The sequence below is a fragment of the Camellia sinensis genome, chromosome 2, assembly GCF_055761805.1.
Source record: "Camellia sinensis isolate YWXY chromosome 2, ASM5576180v1, whole genome shotgun sequence".
In the NCBI taxonomy this organism is placed as follows: domain Eukaryota; kingdom Viridiplantae; phylum Streptophyta; class Magnoliopsida; order Ericales; family Theaceae; genus Camellia; species Camellia sinensis.
In genome coordinates this window covers 56484559-56505019 of record NC_138962.1, presented here as the reverse complement: position 1 = coordinate 56505019, position 20461 = coordinate 56484559, and the positions used below count along the sequence as shown (strand labels likewise).

Genomic DNA, 20461 nt, shown 5'->3' with positions numbered 1-20461 from the left:
TGATGTTATTGCATGAGTTTGCAACTACTAAAAAATTCAACCTGAATTGGCTACCTCTGAATGAACTCAACTTCTGAGTAATTTATTCGGTATGTTGGGAGCACCAACTCTACACACTGACACTAACACGATGCTCGCAGACCAACAAAAGTAAGTTCAATCAGCATTGAATTGGACTATCATTAAAAAACCACAACAATGTGGTGTAATGTTGAACACTAACTACTGCGAACAACAAACAAAGGCACACAGCCGTGAAAGAAAGGGGAGCCAATTAACCCAACTGCAAATTTAAGAAAATGACGATATGACTAAGAACCGACTTATAAAAGGAGCAAAACAGAACACTACAGTTCTAGTGACCACGGGTCATCTTCACTTTTGGCATTGATTTCTTCATTTGGCGAGCACGCTCTTTAGCTTCTTTCTTGCGAAGTGCCTCTGCACTGAGCTTTGCCTCGGCCTCCTCCATCAACTTTCTCTGGTCTCCCTTCTTTTTTTGCAATGCTTCTTGTCTAGTGTTTTGTTATTCTTTGTATGCCTCTTGGGCAGCCTTCTGTCGGGCTGCTTCTGTCTTGCTGCGAGCCTGTATTGAACAGATCACATTTTAAAATGTCAGGACAAATTGATGATGCCCAAGTTCTATTGGGAAAAAATATAATTATCTTCTGACCCACCTGTGAACTGAGCTTGTAACGGCCTATTAAATCAATGTAGTGGGGAACAAGAGCGACCAATCGAGTCATGTCAGCCATGTGATTTGCATCAGGGAGAGCGAACTTGAACACCAGCTTCTTCTTGTGTGCACCCACGTATTGATCAGAAAAATGCATTGAGATGAAACCCTTCCCATATTTCTCAAAAGCTTTGTCACCAAAGACCTGCAGATAAACAAATGTAAACCATATTATGCAAGGAGTATTGCTGAGGAGCTAGGTTATGTGGCTGTTCAAAGAAATAAATTTCCAAAACATCAGTAAAATCAGACACACAACACAAAATACATTTTACGCAAACAACCAATAGTAAGTGCACAAATGAGAAATAACCAAGCCCACAGAAAGAAATAAATTTTGGGCAAACAACCAATGAGAAATAACCAAGCCCAAAAATGAGCTTGTTGGGAGATTCTAAATGCAGCTACTTAATTTCTTACTACACCCACTTCATGCATTATAAACCTTGTACCTTATCGAAATGTACATGTGGGTGCAAATAGACATTTTGAGGATGTATTTACAAGCTCCCAAGCTTGTTAGAGGCTGAATCAACCATGCAGTTAACTTCTCTTCCAATGGGTTGGCATGGAGTAACAAAGAAACACTTGCCTGCTGCCAACGAGAGATGCTGCAAATCTGTGTCTTTGCCATGATTGTCTCAACCATCTCAATTTTTTTCTTTTTTTTGTTGTCAATCGATAAGAGAGTAATTACAATTATGAGAAATATTACATCATCAAACAAACCACTAGCCCACAATAGCTAGAAAGTCAACAAGGCTTACTTAACAACCAAGACCACTAAAGCCAAGCCCAACCACTATTAGCTACATACAAACCTCATAATGGGTAGAAACAAACCACCACAAAAGGTATCAAATTCCTCTTCATAGGACTTGAACCCACAAGTTCACACCACAAAGGGTGTTACACAACCATCAAGCCAAATGCCCTGGTTCAACCATCTCAATTGACCCTTGCTGAATTAGCTGTTAGGTACTTAGGTGAGTCACAAATACAACCAATTTCAGATATAATCTTTTTCTTAGTAAGTGTAACCAGTAGTCATCATTCATTCTTTCAAACCCCCCAAATCATACTTTGATAAAGCCCAATCCTTCAATTTGTATAATCTTCTCTGACCATTAAAAAGAAAAAATAACAACAATTGAAATGTATCATTACCTAAATATTCTTAAGTTTTTGTTTCCAAGGAAATAGGAACTGAAATTCCTGAATCTCATAATTAGAAAGTTCAAATAACTTGATTGTTCTAGGAAGTGTATTGAATCAGTGTGTCTGTTTTTGCTTCTTTCCTTTCCTTGTACGAGACTAAATTGTTTATACCTCGTTTCCTCTGTCCACAATAACTTTTGTTTACAAGGAAAAAAAATCTAGAAATGTGGTTTGTGTCCTATTTAAACATTCCACTTGATGTGAACAGCTCTACAATCTAATCAAACTCCTATCGATAAAGCCCACTTTGGAGGACATGCTGTAGTCCAGCTAATCACCAAAAGAACTCATAGATACAACTCATTCCTATTCTCTGACTAAGAATGGATAACTGATTATACCTCCGACGAGGACCTTTCAGACAAAGATCCTCCGTTAGCTTATGGTGTTACCTCTCGGTCCTCTCCCCAAGGAGTCCTCCCGAACCAAACTATAGATAAAAATCAAACCAAGCCTTATTTCTCTCTCATGAAATGCTGCATGCCAAACCTCTTCGTCCATTTGCAGAGGATGGTTTCTGTTAAAGCATCCCACTCAAAACTAATTGGAAATGAGTGGAGTAGCCTCTAGAGTATATGGACCAAGCTTGGGTGGCTTGGGTGGTTTCAAAAGTTCATACTATTTGTAAATTAGCTTGTATATATGTTCATGAAGCTTTCATAAATTGATTCCCCATCAAAAACAAGAAAATGGCATGTTGGAGTTTTGAAACTGTTGGATTTGTCAGACCTCGCCCTCATAAGCCACAGGTTTGGTCCATATACTCTAGTGGATACTCTACTCATTGCCAATTGGTTTTTGGTTGTATGCTTTAACATGGTATTAGAATTGGGTTTTCCGTGGTCTCTAGTATGTCAAGTCTCTGCCCAAGTCTATTCTCTCGCTTCTCATCTCTTTGTCAACTTCACATATGCTGAACTAGAAATAGATCTAATGAGTAAAAGCTAACGAATACTAAAATAGCATGCCAATGAAAGCGCTTTAAATACGAGTTTCACAAGCCCAGAATTGGAAAAGGTCTTCCCAAATTGATATTGCAACAATCTTATTTACACTTCAGAATCTTTCACAAGCTTCACAGTATTTGTGTAACAGCCCCATTATCTAAAAAATGTGACTAAACAAGTCATAGTATTCAAGTGTACATTCTATAATTGGGTTTCCAATTTGTATCATATCGTACGGAAAAAGATACATATCACAAACTCATTCAAAATTGTATTGCGATTCAACATGCATCTCGTGATTAATTAATCTTTATCTTCTCCTTCACCAATGACCCTGTTCACAGCTCCTTCACAGTCAAATTGCCGTGGCCGACACTTCATTGACATTGACAAGTCATGAACCATATTCTCAAAAGACTCCATACATAGGACACCAAAATCCAGGTAACAAGGCAAGCGAAAAAAGATTTCCATAATCACTTTGTCACAAGAAATTGAACTCCTCTCAGATCTAATTTAGGTAAAAGAAACAAAGGGTGTGTTCACTTGTACGTTTTCGATGATAAGTGTAATATGGATATACAATATCAGATGGAAAACATGTTAAAAGAACAGATATTCTTCTTGTAAGCTGGTTTTGTTAATCTTCTAAAATGATCTTTTCATCTTTTTGTTTTGATAGCGGTTACATGTGGACGATTCTCGGACAATATTTTGTAGTGATTTTTTTGGTTCTCAGGAACCCTACATGGATACGACATTCAATTTTCCAGGACATGCCCACTGTGCAGTTGATTTCAACTCATGGTTACTGTATTGAATATGATTCCCATTTCATTCAAGAAATTATTGCTGGTGCAGTATGTGTGCATACTGCCAACCAAACCAATCCAAACAAAATTTATTCAATGTCGCTTGCTGCAATTCCACAAACACATCCTAACAACTCTCAAGTTCTGCGAGACACAAGTGGGTCCTGTGAGTCACAAAAATCGAGGACAAAAATGTGTTTCTTTTTTCACGTTGGTTTGGCATTGCATAACTCCCATCCCAGACCCAGAGCTGGCACTGAATAACTATTTGAATAATATTTCGATCCCAGGCCCAGAGCAGACAGCTACAACTTTCGTAAGAATTTTGGTAGACCATTCCCAAAGTTGATGTTATTGAAGGAGTTAGCAACTACTACAGAATTCAAATTGAATTGGCTACCTCTGAATGAACTCAACTTCTGAGTAATTTATTCAGTATATTGGGAGGACCAACTCTGCACACTGACACTGACACTGACACCATGCTCCCAGACCAATACAAACAAGTAAGTTTCATCAGCATTGAATTGGACTATCATTAAAAAACCACAACAATGTGGTGTAATGTTGAACACTAACTAAATGCAAACAACAAAGAAAGGTACACAGCCGTGAAAGAAAGGGGAACCAATTAACCCAACTGGAAATTTAAGAAAATGATGATATGACTAAGAACCGACTTATAAAAGGAGCAAAACAGAACACTACAGTTCTAGTGACCACGGGTCATCTTCACTTTTGGCATTGATTTCTTCATTTGGCGAGCACGTTCTTTAGCTTCTTTCTTGCGAAGTGCCTCTGCACTGAGCTTTGCCTCGGCCTCCTCCATCAACTTTCTCTGGTCTGCCTTCTTTTTCTGCAATGCTTCTTGTCTAGCGTTTTGATATTCTTTGTATGCCTCTTGGGCAGCCTTCTGTCGGGCTGCTTCTGTCTTGCTGCGAGCCTGTATTGAACAGATACCGATTTAAAATGTCAGGACAAATTGATGATGCCTAAGTTCTATTGAAAAAAAATATAATTATCTTCTGACCCACCTGTGAACTGAGCTTGTGACGGCCTATTAAATCAATGTAGTGGGGAACAAGAGCGACCAATCGAGTCATGTCAGCCATGTGATTTGCATCAGGGAGAGCGAACTTGAAAACCAGCTTCTTCTTGTGTGCACCCACGTATTGATCAGAAAAATGCATTGAGATGAAACCCTTCCCGTATTTCTCAAAAGCTTTGTCACCAAAGACCTGCAGATAAACAAATGTAAACCATATTATGCAAAGAGTATTGCTGAGGAGCTTGGTTATGTGGCTGTTCAAAGAAATAAATTTCCAAAACATCAGTAAAATCAGATACACAATACAAAATACATTTTAGGCAAACAACCAATATTAAGGGCACAAAACCGAGCCCACAGAAAGATAAATTTTGAGCAAACAACCAATGAGAAATAACCGAGCCCAAAAATGAGCTTGTTGGGAGCTTCTAAATACAGCTACTTAATTTCTTACTACACCCACTTCATGCATTATAAACCTTGTACCTTATCAAAATGTACATGTGGGTGTAAATAGACATGTTGAGGATGTATTTACAAGCTCCCAAGCTTGTTAGAGGCTGAATGAACCATGCAGTTAACTTCTCTTCCAATGGGTTGGCATGGAGTAACAAGGAAACACTTGCCTGCTACCAATGGGAAAGTAATTACAATTACGAGAAATATTACAGCATCAAACAAATCACTAGTCCACAATAGCTAGAAAGTCAACAAGGCTTACTTAATAACCAAGACCACTAAAGCCCCGCCCAACAACCCCTACTAGCTACATAAAAACCTCATAATGGGTAGAAACAAACCACCACAAAAGGTATCAAACTCCTCTTCATAGGACTCGAACCCACAAACTTACACCACAAAGGGTGTTACACAACCATCAAGCCAAATGCCCTGGTTCAACCATCTCAATTGACCATTGCTGAATTAGATATTAGGTACTTAGGTGAGTCACAAATACAACCAATTTCAGGTATTATCTTTTTCTCAGTAAGTGTAACCAGTACTCATCATTCATTCGGTTACACTCATCATTCATTCTTTCAAACCCCCAAAATCATACTTTGATAAAGCCCAATCCTTCACTTTGTATAACCTTCTCTGACCGTTAAAAAGAAAAAACAACAACAATTGAAACATATCATTAACTAAATATTCTTAAGTTCATGTTTCCAAGGAAATAGGAACTGAAATTTCCGAATCTCATAATTAGAAAAGTTCAAATAACTTGATTGTTCGTGGAAGTGTATTGAATCCATGTGTCTGTTTTTTCTTCTTTCCTTTCCTTGTACAAGACTAAATTGTTTATACATCTTTTCCTCTTTCCACAATAACTTTTGTTTACAAGGTAAAAAATCTAAAAATGTGGTTTGTGTCCTATTCACACATTCCACTTGATGTGAACAGCTCTATAATCTAATCAAACTCCTATCGATAAAGCCCACTTTGGAGGTCATGCTGTAGTCCAACTAATCACCAAAAGAACACAGAGATACAACTCATTCCTATTCTCTGACTAAGAATGGATAACTGATTATACCTCCTAGGAGGACCTTTCAGACAAAGATCCTCTGATAGCTTATGGTATTACCTCTCTGTCCTCTCCCCAGTCAACAAAATTTGTGTCTATTCACAAGGAGTCCTCCCAAATCAAACCATAGATAAAAATCAAACCAAGCCTTATTTCTCTCTCATGAAATGCTGCATGCCAAACCTCTTCGTCCATTTGCAGAGGATGGTTTCTGTTAAAGCATCCAACTCAAAACTAATTGGAAATGAGTGGAGTAGCCTCTAGAGTATATGGACCAAGCTTGGGTGGCTTGGGTGGCTTCAAAAGTTCATACTATTTGTAAATTAGCTTATATATATGTTCATGAAGCTTTCGTAAATTGATTCCCCATTAAAAATAAGAAAATGGCATGTTGGAGTTTTGAAACTGTTGGACTTGTCACCTCGCCCTCATAAGCCACGCAGGTTTGGTCCATATACTCCAGTGGATACTCTACTCATTGCCAATTGGTTTTTAGTTGGATGCTTTAACATGATATCAGAATTGGGTTTTCCGCGGTCTCTAGTAGGTCAGGTCTCCGCTGAAGTCTATCCTCTCGCTTCTCATCTCTTTGTCAACTTCACATATGCTGAACTAGAAATAGATCTAATGAGTAAAAGCTAACAAATGCTAAAATAGCATGCCAATGAAAGCGCTTTAAATACGAGTTTCACAAGCCCATAATTGGAAACGGTCTTCCCAAATTGATATTGCAACAATCTTATTTACACTTCAGAATCTTTCACAAGCTTCACAGTATTTGTGTAACAGCCCCATTATCTAAAAAATGTAACTAAACAAGTCATAGTATATTTTATAATTGGGTTTACAATTTGTACCATATCGTACGGAAAAAGATACGGATCACAAACTCATTCAAAATTGTATTGTGATTCAACATGCATCTCATGATTAATTAATCTTTATCTTCTCCTTCACCAATGACCCTGTTCACAGCTCCTTCACAGTCAAATCGCCATGGCCTACACTTCATTGAGTAGTCATGAACTATATTCACAAAAGACTCCATACATAGGACACCAAAATTCAGGTAACAAGGCAAGCGAAAAAAGATTTCCATAATCCCTTTGTCACAAGAAATTGAACTCCTCTCAGATCTAATTTAGGTAAAAGAAACAAAGAGTTCACACACGCAACTGTTGGATTTGGATTTAGACCTGAGATTTGTTTAGACCATAATCATAAACCATAACAAGTATGTTGGGGACTACAAGATCTAAACAAGTCCGAAAGAATCTCTTTGTTAGTTAATCAAGAATCACATGGACCCCAAATCAAATCAGTCGACTCGATTGGAAAAAAATCTTTCCCTTGTTTGGTCTGACTTTTCTTTTGATGGGTGAGTATGTAAAATACCCCCTCACTTATTTGCAACATGAAATCGATTGCTCAACAGAGACCTTGTTCTATAAAACTCGGGTCACTTGACTCTTCGCCAAGTTAGCAATCAATCATGTAACAGTCATCTTATCCCTAAAATATGATCAGTTTCTAAATTACATTACAGATTCTTGGAGGAAGTAAAAGGAATGGCACAAAACATAAACTTGCGGGGTTAAAAAAAGAAAAGAAAAGAAAAGAAAAAAATGAGAACTTGTTTCCAGTACTGTTTGAATATCTACCTGCTCAAGCACAACCTCCGTGATCAAATCTCCAGCCACCTCCTTTGACTCTGAAATAACAGCCAAATCATCCACAACCCACTTCCTATTACTCGGCGGAGATACTAAACTCGCAAACCTCTGAAGATCCCTCACCTCCTTCTGCATAGTTTTCGCCGCCTTCTTCTTCGCCAATGCAAAAACCACCTGATCCATTGCATCATCGTTCATGAAAACCTCAAATGTAATCTCATCCTTACACGGCACAACCATATTGAACAATCTCGATATCAAATCGTGCCGGCTCTGAAGCTCCATCGTCGCCAACAACCCCTGACAAAATCGCCTCCCACTCGCATAAAACTTGAACACGTTCTGTCCTTCCTTCAACAACAAAGGCGAATCCTCATCCTTACTATCACCAACACCCAACAAACTAAAATTCTTCTCAAAAATCGAGTCTTTGACTGCGAATTTCGTGACCCAAGCCAACGCAATGTTCTCGTTCTCTCTCTTCCCGGTAAAAAAATTGATTCCAAACATAATCAAAAACGAACCACACACAATCTCAACCACAAACGATTGTTTAGCTTTAACAGGCTTCTGATCCAATTTCGATTCCGAATCCGAATCGGAACCAACGGGAGTGACATTTTCGGTAGATTTTGGTGTTTCTAGGGTTTGTTCGACGGGGAGGCCTTCGAATTCGTCTTCGTCCCAGTACTCGAACGAGGTTTTGGAGGGTTTGGGAGGTAGATCGGAATCAAGGGAAGATTGGATCGGGATTGGATGGGAGTCGGGGTCAGGTTCGGGGTCGGAGTGAGAGAGAGTGGGAGGAGGAGAGCGGCGAGGGAGATGGGGGAGTTGGAGAGAGTCGTCTTCTAGGGTTTCGTCGGAGTCGTCAAGGTCGAAGCCTTCGAAGTGAGAGTCGGCGAGAGAGAGGTGGTGGACGAGGAGAGAGAAGATGGAGAGGAGAGCGACGAGGTAGATGAGGGAGTCGCCTCTGGGGAGGAAGAAGACGGAGCAGAGAGAAGAAGAGAAGGAGAGAGAGGAGTGTCTGTTCGCTGCCATGATTGTTGCAGTGGATCTCAGTCTCTGTTCTGTTAATTTAATTGGAAAAATATATAGAGAAATAGAGAGAGTTTGTAATAAAATTGAAAATTAAAATTTAACTTTGATAATGTTTGGTATTAGTTTTTTTGTTTTGTTTATAATAATGTCAAATATTTTTATATTTATTTTTGATGTAAAAAAAATATGTGATACATATTTTTGAAAAGGAAAATATTTGATACATTCATAAATTTTTCACAATTCCAAGTCAAAATGATGTAATCGGATAACTGTTATTTTTTTTTTTATTCAATTACACACTTGATGTAAGACTCACTACTCTTATCATATCATTGTGAATATATTTATGAATACAAAAATAAGTCTCTAATATTATTGGTTAGAAAATATTGTTTAAAAATAAATTAGATGGGATGGTTAGGGTTACTTATCAACTCTAAAAGTGGTCGTATGAGTAGATATCGATCCGTTGACTCGTCCTAGTCCATTCTCTAAGGTTTGAGAAGGTTGCTTTAATCCATAAAATTGGTATGCCAACATTTTCATTCCAAAATATTAATAGGCTAGGTTTGAGATTTATATTTTTAATCCAACCCAGCACACTATTAAATTATTTATTTATTTATTTATAATACATTAAAATATTTTTTTTGTTGAGATTTATATTTTATTTTTATTGATTTTATTAAGGCCTAGTTTGGAATACATGAAAAATGTCAAAAAGTTAAAAAATTACTTAAAAAATTAAAAAGTTATCACTGTTTATCCAAAAAAATATAAAAAAAATAATCTTACATTTAATTATTACAATTGGTGCCTGTCTATCCACAAACTTTGCTGACTTTTTTGAAAAAGTTGCACAGGCGGGGTGCACAAATAATATGGTATTGTTCGGCCCATGGGGGCCCATCACAGGTTCCATTTTGATAATCTGAACCGTTCAATATGTAGAACTCATCGAGTACTATATAAACATAAAAATTCACATCGATCAGATATCGCTAACTATATGATCACATTAGTTTTGTATAAAAAATGGATGGTGTTATAGTTAACGGTTGACAAAAAACTAATATGATCAGATAGCTATCGATATCCGATCAACGTGACTTTTTACAAACATATAGTACTCGACGAGTTCTACACATTAAACGGTTTCGATTAGCAAAACGAGACCTGTGATGGACTCCCACGGGTCAAACAGTATCGTCCAATTCAAGCCCGAAAAGAAAGCAACCATTTCCTATCTCCTGCTTAGCCACTACTATGCCCAGACTGTATTGGCCATATTGTCTACTTCACTAAAATTTCTCTTATACACTTATTTATACAAGTTTTTAATACACATTTTTTCGTAAAAAGTTAAAAAGTTAACCCAAATATTCATATTTTTATTTTCAATTTTTTAGTCAAAAAAGACAAAAAATACACTTATTTAGGACATCCCAAATAACCCCTAAAACTAACATTTGAGATAATGTGTGATTGAATTTATTTAAAAAATCTTTTAATTTATATACAAAATCTTTTAATTTTATAATGATATCAATGCATTTATTTAACAAATATAATGTGCGATTGAATTTAATTATAAAATATTTTAATTTTTTTAACATATAAGTTTAAAATTTAAAATTATTTTTTAGATTATACTTAAAAATATAAAGACTCGATATTAGATCTAAACCGGACATGAATAACTATAAAGTCTCTTTTCATGTAATACCAACCCCATCCACGTAATACCAACCCCATCAAAGGTGGAGGTGGTCCATAGTGGTAATGAGCGGCGGGCAGGTAGTTGGAGAGAATTAGCCTCCGTTTGGGAAGTGGGTTGGCTTTTTGGCTTTTTTAGTTATTTTAGCCTGGGTTAAAAAGTTTGGTTTGGGAAAGACTTTTTGGCTTTTTGGCTTTTTTGATTTTTTTTGTGAGAGAAGAGTGTAATGATTATGGGTTGGATGTGATGTTTTGTTTGTTGTGGCTAAAATAGCCTGTTTTGTCTTTTGTGGCTATTTTAGCCCCAACCCAACTTGCCAAACACCACCTTAGACAAGAAAAAATAAATGAAAATTACTTTTTTAACGCGTAAAACTAGTAATATTTTCAATTACATGAATTTAGTAAAATTTGTAAACAGATTATATTTTTTTGAAAATAAAAATTAACACGAAACAGGTTTTTGTTTACAATTTTTAGAATATAAAGGGGATTTTTTTTAAGGTCCATGGTATTAAGATTTTATAGCGCATAAAAGACAGTAAATATTTTTATAATGTCTAAGGTCCCTTAACATTGATTCAGAAAAAATTCAATTCAGAGAATTTCTCTGGATTCTCTGTGTTTTAACCAATTTTCTTTGAACTTCAGAATTTCTCTAGATTCTCTGTGTTTTGACTAATTTTCTCTAGAATTCGAAAGAGAAATTTGGAATTTCTATGGATTCTGTGTCTTGACCAATTTTATCTGGTTTACTTATAATTTTTTCTGTGTTTTTTATCACACCAGAGAAAATTAAACAAGCACCATTTTCATTTTAACGATTTTTTTCTGGACTGTAAGACATTCAGAAAACAAACAAACCAAATAAAATTGAATAATCACCATTTTTATTTTTACCAATTTTCTCTGGACGACAATACTTTCAAACAACAGCAAACCAGAGAAAATTAAAATTCAATTTTCTTTGGATTGTAAGACATTGAAACAACAGCAAACTAGAAAAAATTAAAATGTCTCTAGGCTGTAAGACATTTAGACAACAGTAACCTAGAGAAAATTAAATAACAACCATTTTTATTTTGACCCATTTTCTTTGGATTGTAAGACATTCAAACAGCAACAATCCAGAGAAAATTGCACCAATGAGGTCACTGTACCGACCGAACCATCTAGATGGATCAACTTCAACAAATGGTTCTTTGTCTTGATCGGATGAATCAGGACTTTTAGATGGCATCTCAAAATAATGTCAAATACAATTTCAAATGATTGGCTACAACCTTGAATTAGTTCACCACAAAAAAGGAAAAAAAAGAAAAAAAGAAAAAAGTAGGGCCAAGTTGAGTCTGCAATCACAAAATATGAAACAAGGGTTTGAACTAGCAATTATCAAAAAAATTACAACATGCAAATTTAACAAAGATTTTTTTTTTATGCTGATACAACATATTCAACTGATCAAAATTAAGATGAACAATAAAGAAACACAACTCAAAAACAACTGAATAACATCAATTGATGATCTAACGGAACAATAAAACAATCAGCTATCAAAAATACAAAAAGTGAAGTAAAAATGGTAGAAGATAAACAACACAACTAGGCATTTTACAACAAGTGTAAATTATTGAACTGTAAGACAACAAACAAACCAGAGAAAATTGAACAACCACCATTTTCATTTTGATCAATTTTCTCTAGACTGCAAGACATTACAACAGCAACTCAGAGAAAATTGAACAATCCCTAAAAGCACAAACAACAACTGAAGTCCTAACCCATCCAAGAGACCCATAGTTGTGCATTTTCACACCCATCCCTGGACAAAAGCTAAAGGTACCAAATTACGCAGACATAGCAGGATTCATTCCACCAAAAAAATTCCTAAATATCTCCTCAGCATCAATGTGAGCCTATAAAGCCCATGAAACCCTTGTCCTTGACACCTCCTTGCATACACAGCTTCTTCTGATCCGACAAAATCATACCTTTTCCTACTCTCCCCATCACTCAAACATTGAAATGCCTTCGAAACAGACTTGAAGGCTTTCTCGGCCTCGGAGCAGTGTTCTTATTGGGATGAACCGTCAATGAAAGTTTTTGATAGGCCTTGCGAACATCATCAATAGAACAACCCTTCTCTAACTCCAAAATCTCTGGAGATGAAGAAGTTTAGAGTGTGAGAGAGAGAAAAAAAAAAAATGAGATTTGATTCGAGAGAGTCAAATTTCTCTGTAATATATGGATGTAGGAGTTAAGGGACCTTAGACATTATAAAATAATATTGTAGATCTCTTCTATTACTAAACATGGGAGAAGGACCTTAGACTAATTTTTTCTAATATAATATAAATAGAAGGTAAACATAAATATAAAATTATTATGGATAAGTTACACTATCTCTTGTATAGTTTAAGAAAAATACAATTAGTTTTATATTTTGATATAATTACACTAACATCCTTTTTAATTAGAATAATATTATGAATCCACCCTTATCAATTCATAAATTATTCAGAATTTTCATCTTGTGGATCAAATTTGTTCTATACACAGATCCCACACCACACAAATTTAATCACAACCACACAATCTCATTCGGGATAAATTCGAGAAAGTTAAGGGTGGGTACCTAGAATTATTCTTTTAATTAAGTTAAAGTGACAAAAATTAATACGCATGGTGGGTAAACAATAAAATAAATAAAAATAAATGTATATTTTAATAAAAAAAGAAATGACAATATCATTTTAATACTCATATAACTAACAAATTACTAATAAAAAAATTTAATTATTATATAAATTAAAACCTTAAAAAAATCAATTTAATTATATTAAAAATATGAGACTAGCCATATTTTCTCTAAACTTTAGAAAAGATAAATGTAATTTATCCAATTATTATTTTTGAATTCTCTTTCAATTTGTAAACTACTCCATCTTCTATATTTAAGGCCGTTGTCCCTATCAAGGTTCGCATCATCTAAAAATGAATCTTATTGACTAGGTTATATCTATGATAATAAATTCATGAGCTTGATCTTACTACACATCAAGAAACGAAAGAAAAGCTTCATTTTCAAGTTTTCCAGGCCGTTGTCCCTATTACACATCAAGAAATGAAAGAAAAGCTTAATTTCCAAGTTTTCCGGGTTTGAATTTTTTTAAGTTAGGTATTTTTGAACTTGAGATAGCGCTTGAAATTAGCGGATCCATTTCGAGACTAAACTAATGATCCACACTATTCATTTTTTAAGAATTTTTAAGTAAAATATTCATTAAAAAAAAATAAAAATGATTAAATATCAATAACGTTTGAATTACATTTATATTACAAAAAAATGAATAATTATTTTTAAAATTATATTTGGGTCCATTTAAAAAAAAAATAAATGTGAATTAAATATATAACTATTGATGTTCAATCATTTTTATTTTTTTATATGAACATTTCAATCAACGAGTCTTAAAAAATAAACAGTTTAAATTGTCGATATCAACTCCAAAATAAGTCCATCAATTCTAATACCTTTCAGGTTGGATGACCAACTTAAGATAATCCAAACTGTAAACTCATAGTACCTTTCTTTTAGGATGTAAAGCGGCGTCAAATGACTCAATTTTTTAAAAGAAAATCTGCCTCCGCTAAGATAAGGCAATGCTTAAAAGTGATCTATACTGTTTAGCTTAACAACAATCAACAACATTTCTTTCTATGCATTTTAGTTTTGCTTCTCTTATGCTTGCTCAGTTTTCTTCTCATCCTCCTCCGTCTCTTTCTTCTCTGGGCAATGCATAGTTGCCCCGAGATCAAGTAGAGGATATATACATGTAGAAAATTACACAGAACTCGTATGATGTAACTGTATTAAGTCTTATTATTTTAAGACAAAATGTTATTTTAACGACATTTAATTACAAAAATACCATTATTATATCATTTTGGTGAAGCATTATTTTATATAAATAGCAATTTTCAAGTCTTTATTGATCCATTGACAGCCCTTGGACAGAGAATGAGAGGCCCATTAAACCAAAGCATTTGTAACACATTACAAGGTATTTAAAAAAAATTGTTGCCATGGAACTGTCAAAAGTACGTAACAAAATTGAAGAGGAAAAAGAAAAAGAGAAGTATTATCCTCCTAATCGATTGCAGCTATTGTTACACACAATAGCTTTGACCAGTAAATCCCATTTTGTGGACTCCTAATCCATAAGGTCCTAAATACTTTTTTTGATGACTAAGTGGTCCCTTAAATTATTTGTTGATGTAATACAAAAACACAAAAACATACAGCGGATAAAATAATCAAATCATACCTTTTGATTGATCTAAAATCTCGTGGATAAATCACGTGCTTCCAGAAAACCGATAAACCAACCCAGCAGTGGGGTGATATCACAGATTGAATATCACCCACACAAATCACAGTGCAAATGACTTGATCGTTGTTTCTTGGGAGAGAGTCAGTTTATGGGTAGAAACAGATCATACGTCTTTTCTCTCTTGGTTACACATAACCATATATCAGATATATAATATATTATTATTATTTATCCATATCAGTTAAAACTGATAATATCTATATCCTGAGTGGTTATCCTAAATAGGTTTGAATTCAATTCAAAACCTATTTGGATAATATCCAAATTCAAATTTAATGGTCATGCCACATGGGCGCCCATTACTAACATCTCCCACTCGCACATGAGTTGGCATGACAGTGCCACATCTCTATCTCAATCTCCCCAAAAAAACGAACAATCTCATACTAGCCAATGCACCGTGCGACCGCTGAGAACACCTGCAAGTGGGAGCTCTATACTAGAAACTCAATATGAGTCAGCACAGAGACATCAACCCAAAAAAGAAAAGAAATAGTGTCTCATATACCCCAGACCCATCTAATTACACCGGTCCAAAAAACATCTCTAATCCCTCAAAAAAGCATGTTTGACCCTCTCAATTCTTGCAATATATTCACACTCAATTCGCCTCTCATACAGAGCGATGTGAGTTGCCGGCAGTGAATATACAACAGTGGTGTAATACTAGATGATCTTCCCTTTGCACTCATGCCATTTAGTTTAGGATTGACCGCTTTCCCAGTAATGTCCCTTAAGGCCGAATCATGCATGACCGCAGGCAACATACCAAAGTAGCAGAACATCAACCCCTTACCTTATGACATAGTCAAAAGTCACAAAAGGGTACATAAATGAAAGTCATATCAATAATGACACGTAAGACTCACACGGTGAGGAAGCAGGGATCCATTCTCTCACCTCATTACTCGGTCGCCAAGCACACATAGTATGAATACATGCTACGGTGGAGTAACTCTTCCATAAAGAGTGACGTCATACTCGATACACCGTACAGATATTAGTCTAGTCGCTTTCTAGCGCCTAACCCGAATTCTCTATTTGCTCGCCTTCTAGGCGCCAAATGAGATCTCGCATCTGGCTAATCATAACAGGCATAACATGGAAAGTGGGTACTAACATCCATGTTTGGTCCTTAACACGACCTCATCTTGGTTATAACCAAGGCGACATACATAGTGGATGATTTAAGCCTCTCTTGGCTCCAAAAAAAATAAACCACCAGTCTCATCCTTGCTCGCTCCCAAGCGCCAAGGGCGATTGCTCGTGTGAGTGAGCCAATCTTGCCTGCTGACATCATCATCTGCTAATCATTATGACACAAACCATAATAGTGTCAACATCCCATCATCTCAAAATAAGTGATCGATTTAAAAAAAATTGACCACAGCTTGCGCAATTATAGATTCCAAACATAAGCCTTATCAGCACCTCTTGCGATAAGTATATACAACGGAATCCACCATGTGCGCCTCACATGAAATGATTTAAGATCACTACCTCTTGCGCAATAACCTCTCTAAAGATATTTTTTGGTGACCAATTTGCGTTCATTCTTAATGCGCCCAACTAGCGCAGATGCGCCCAACTACTGCATTGAATTTTTCAGATTCACTCAATAGCTAAGGCTCTGACTTTTACCGATAGGTAAGTCAATGGGTTTGCAATTTTGCATCTAGAATCGTTCTAGGATATTCCTTATGTAAGTCATCGAAGACAAACCGAGAATTTTCCTAAAACAATCCCTAAGGATCGTACATCCGAGCATATGAATTACATCACCCATGTCCATCATATCTAAAATGGATGACTGCCCACCCTAGGTGGCGACAACCTTATAAATTCCTGGCTCATAATGACTAAGTAAGGAAAAACTTTTTTTGGACCATTGATCATGCCTCAGTGGTCTTCATCGATCATCGTTGCCCTATCATGGCTTGACGAAATCTAAGAACCACTGTTTGGATAACTGCTTTAGGCTGTAAAAGATTTATTGGAACTAGCAACCTTTTTGCGCTCCTAACTTTTCACCATAAAAGCAGAAGGTAAATCCCTACGGATCTACTTATCCAATTCTCTAATGAGAAATCGGGTCACAATGTCCACAAATCAATGTTCCGAACTTATGTCAATTATAGCCTAAGTCAAAATAACCTCACTCCCTAGGAGGAAGTCTTCTCATGGTCTACACTTTCCTCAATGGTGCGACTTTTCGGTATCTAGCGAGCCTTATGCCTCAACAATGACTATCCAAATTACGCATAACTTTATAACAGTTTTGCGTCATAATGGAAAGTCAACCAAATTATAAAAAATGGTTAATCCTCAAAGACTTTGTCTTAAACTGCGCAACATTGATCCACTTTCTAAAAACAGGGGATTAGAGCCTTTGGCATTATCCTAGGCTCTTTATCATCTTGCGGAGCAATCATGAATGTTTCCCTCTCAATCACCCAGTGATGACGTGGAAAATTTTCACATTTGCTATCACGCAACTAAGAATGTAGAGTATTCTTCTCTAATGGAGTAATCCATTAGTAGGCACATCGCTCCCACTGTCCCTAGGATATTAGAAATTTCTTTCCATTCTCAACTAGGCTACATAGAGCGCTATGCTTGGAATTCTCCATCTTATAGAGTTCCAAAAACTCTATTCACGTCACCTTTACTAATAAAACTTTATGTGACTTTGTTACACTACCACAAAGCTGCTTACCTATATGCACATGACCCAGAGGGTTTATATGACAGCATACAATAATGCGCCACACGACCCTTTGTGTTTACAAGACAGCATACAATAATGCGCTATAGAACCCTAGGTTTTAACTTCTCAATCTTATGAGAAGTAGAATAAAGATAAGCTGCTTAATGGTTACAGATCGCCCATAGATGGCTCTCTGCTAACCCATTACTCAAAATGGAGTGTAAAATCTGATATGGAGGGCACTTAGTTAGGGATATAGGCAACAAACTAGTGCAATTCCCAATTGGAAAACATTTTGCGCCATTATCCACCTAACATTAACAATATTTAATTCCTTATCTCTACTACACCTGTGTGTTGTTGAGTACTAGGAATAATCAATTCTAAGCATCCATTTCTCTTCACAGAGTTTTCAAAAACTATAACTCAAATAGATACTCGCCACCTTGGTCAAAAATTAAAAGCACAAAAGCTCTTATCTAATTGATCTCGACCTCATATGTGCAATGTCAAAAATCATCTCAAAACTTTTGACTTATGGGAGATCAAATAGTCTTGACTCAGGTGCGTATCGTAATCTATAAATGTGTCGAGATTGAGGCTTAGCTATCATACCCTTATACATATCTAGTCACAAAGATCATAGTGGACTAAATACGCCAATACAAATGACCTTCTACGGCTTTCCTACTTACTTGTGCGCACCCATTGCGAACAAAGTTACACATTCATATAAGAGTAGGATGTCATAAGCGAGTGGGCCCAAGAAGGCCTACTCAAACCATCGTGTCATCATCTCATTAATGTGATTAAGTATAATAAGCCACCGGTTCATGACCAATGTCATAAACTAATTCCAATCATCTTAATGTGTGAGTTCTCAAAGACAAGTTTTAAAGGTTTAGGCCCAACTGGGTAATGACTCACGACTAAGTCATATTCACTAGATCATAAAAGGGATGTCATGGAGATATCAAGTGCGCCTAAGTCGCAAATTTAACTAGTAAGTGCTAATCCCCTGCACTTTCAAGTCAATTTTATTCTCCATACACTTTACTGCATCTAGTTGAATGATGACGATACTCCTCTTGCCATATCTATTTCTCGCTTCATAGTTACTTGCAATTAATTCTACTATCCACAAGAAGGAGAGAATAAGCTATCAACTATGACAGCTCCAAAGTAACTTAAGCGCGAATTAGGCTAAAGAGTCTAATTCAACACAATGCTCTCACAAGTGATGCGTCAAATTCTTAGAGTCATAACAACCTTGTCGGCCTTGACCTTTTCATCACTATGCCGCAACGTTTGCGCTTAGTGTTAAACGTTATTAAAAAAACGTTAGCCTAGCTAAGGAATTATACAAAGAAGCCCCTCCTCATGTCTCACACTCAAGTGTGGAAACAGTAAGTGTCCAGACTTAGACAAGTTGGCAATGCTAATAGATTTTGCAGCCACTAAGCGCTAATCTTTTAACTTAGTGTTAATAGATTTTGCAGCTACTAAGCGCCAATCTTTTCACTTAGTGTTAATAGATTTTTGCAGCTTCTAAGCGCTAATCTTTTAACTTCACGTGATATTTCAACGCACACTATTATAGTGCATGAAATTTTGCTCCATCCAACTCCCAATAATTGGGTAGAGAGCAAAACACTGCTCATACTGGCTACTCGTCTTACACTTAATGACTAATTTATTTAAGCTCGCATTACTAGGATGACGTGACTCTTGAATGTTACTTCATCCAATGATGTAACATTATTTACAAATCAAATTACAAAGTCAATCCGTGCAGCTCATTAGTCAAGATCATATACTGATCTATTGAGGGCTTACTAATTTCATAACTCCAAAACTCGCCAACCAAAAACTACGTAGTATGCCGCTAACCATAGCGCACACATTAGTTTTTATTGTGCTAAACAAGGCACCAAAACCACGGCGACTTTGAGTCATGTTTCCTTACTTTGGCTCAATTAAGGTTTGACCTAAAGTCTCCAAGACTTTTGCTCATCTAAAGAATGGGATTAGTTTGTTCACATTTGAACATCTCTACTAAGTCTAGGTCAATCAAATTAACTTCCATAAGTTAAATCAATTTAGAGAGAAATTCGCATTGGGATTAATTTGATTAGCATAATATAATTTTGCCGCAAAAAACTAAATTAAATAGTGACAATATTACACAAGTCGCAAGATCGAAAATCTGCTATGCTCGTAATCATCTCTTGCGCCACAGGTGACAATTATCCAAAATTTAATTTAATTTATGCGCAAAATATTGATTTTCGGGAGTTAATCTACAAAGATTTCTCTCAACCGAATATCCTCCCACTGACTATGGCATATACAAAGCATGATAAATTCCATACAATAGCATCTTAATGTAAATTTACAAATAACTCATGCTATATTTATTTAATAATGGAATTCTAATAAATAAAAAAATAAATAATCATGCTCCTCTAATTACAACATATTACAAACTCTAAAAAAATATGCTGTATTAAATATTTAAATTATGCCATAACAGAAAGTACATCATCCTGAAATTTTCTGGAATTTTCTGGTATTTTCTGGAATTTTCTGGAATTTTAAATAACTAATAAACACACATAAAATCAGAAATAAATATTCCAGA

General features: G+C 35.8%; 1 protein-coding gene across 2 annotated transcripts; it reads right to left on the bottom strand.

Moving 5' to 3' along the window:
• Positions 1–154: 154 nt before the first annotated feature.
• Positions 155–9404, bottom strand: LOC114311192 (uncharacterized protein At5g49945). 2 transcript variants are annotated; one of them, XM_082914477.1, is made up of 3 exons: positions 7951–9106; positions 678–881; positions 155–586 (listed from the first exon to the last, which is right to left on the bottom strand). In XM_082914477.1, exons 1-3 carry the CDS (start codon positions 8998–9000, stop codon positions 527–529), a joined length of 1314 nt encoding a protein of 437 aa, XP_082770603.1. In that variant the 5' UTR covers positions 9001–9106; the 3' UTR covers positions 155–526. The 2 variants fall into 2 exon arrangements, with proteins under 2 accessions (XP_082770603.1, XP_028113074.2); XM_028257273.2 differs by lacking the exons at positions 155–586; positions 678–881 and adding exons at positions 4117–4656; positions 4748–4951 and having other exon boundaries at positions 7951–9404.
• Between the last annotated feature and the right edge of the window lie 11057 nt (positions 9405–20461).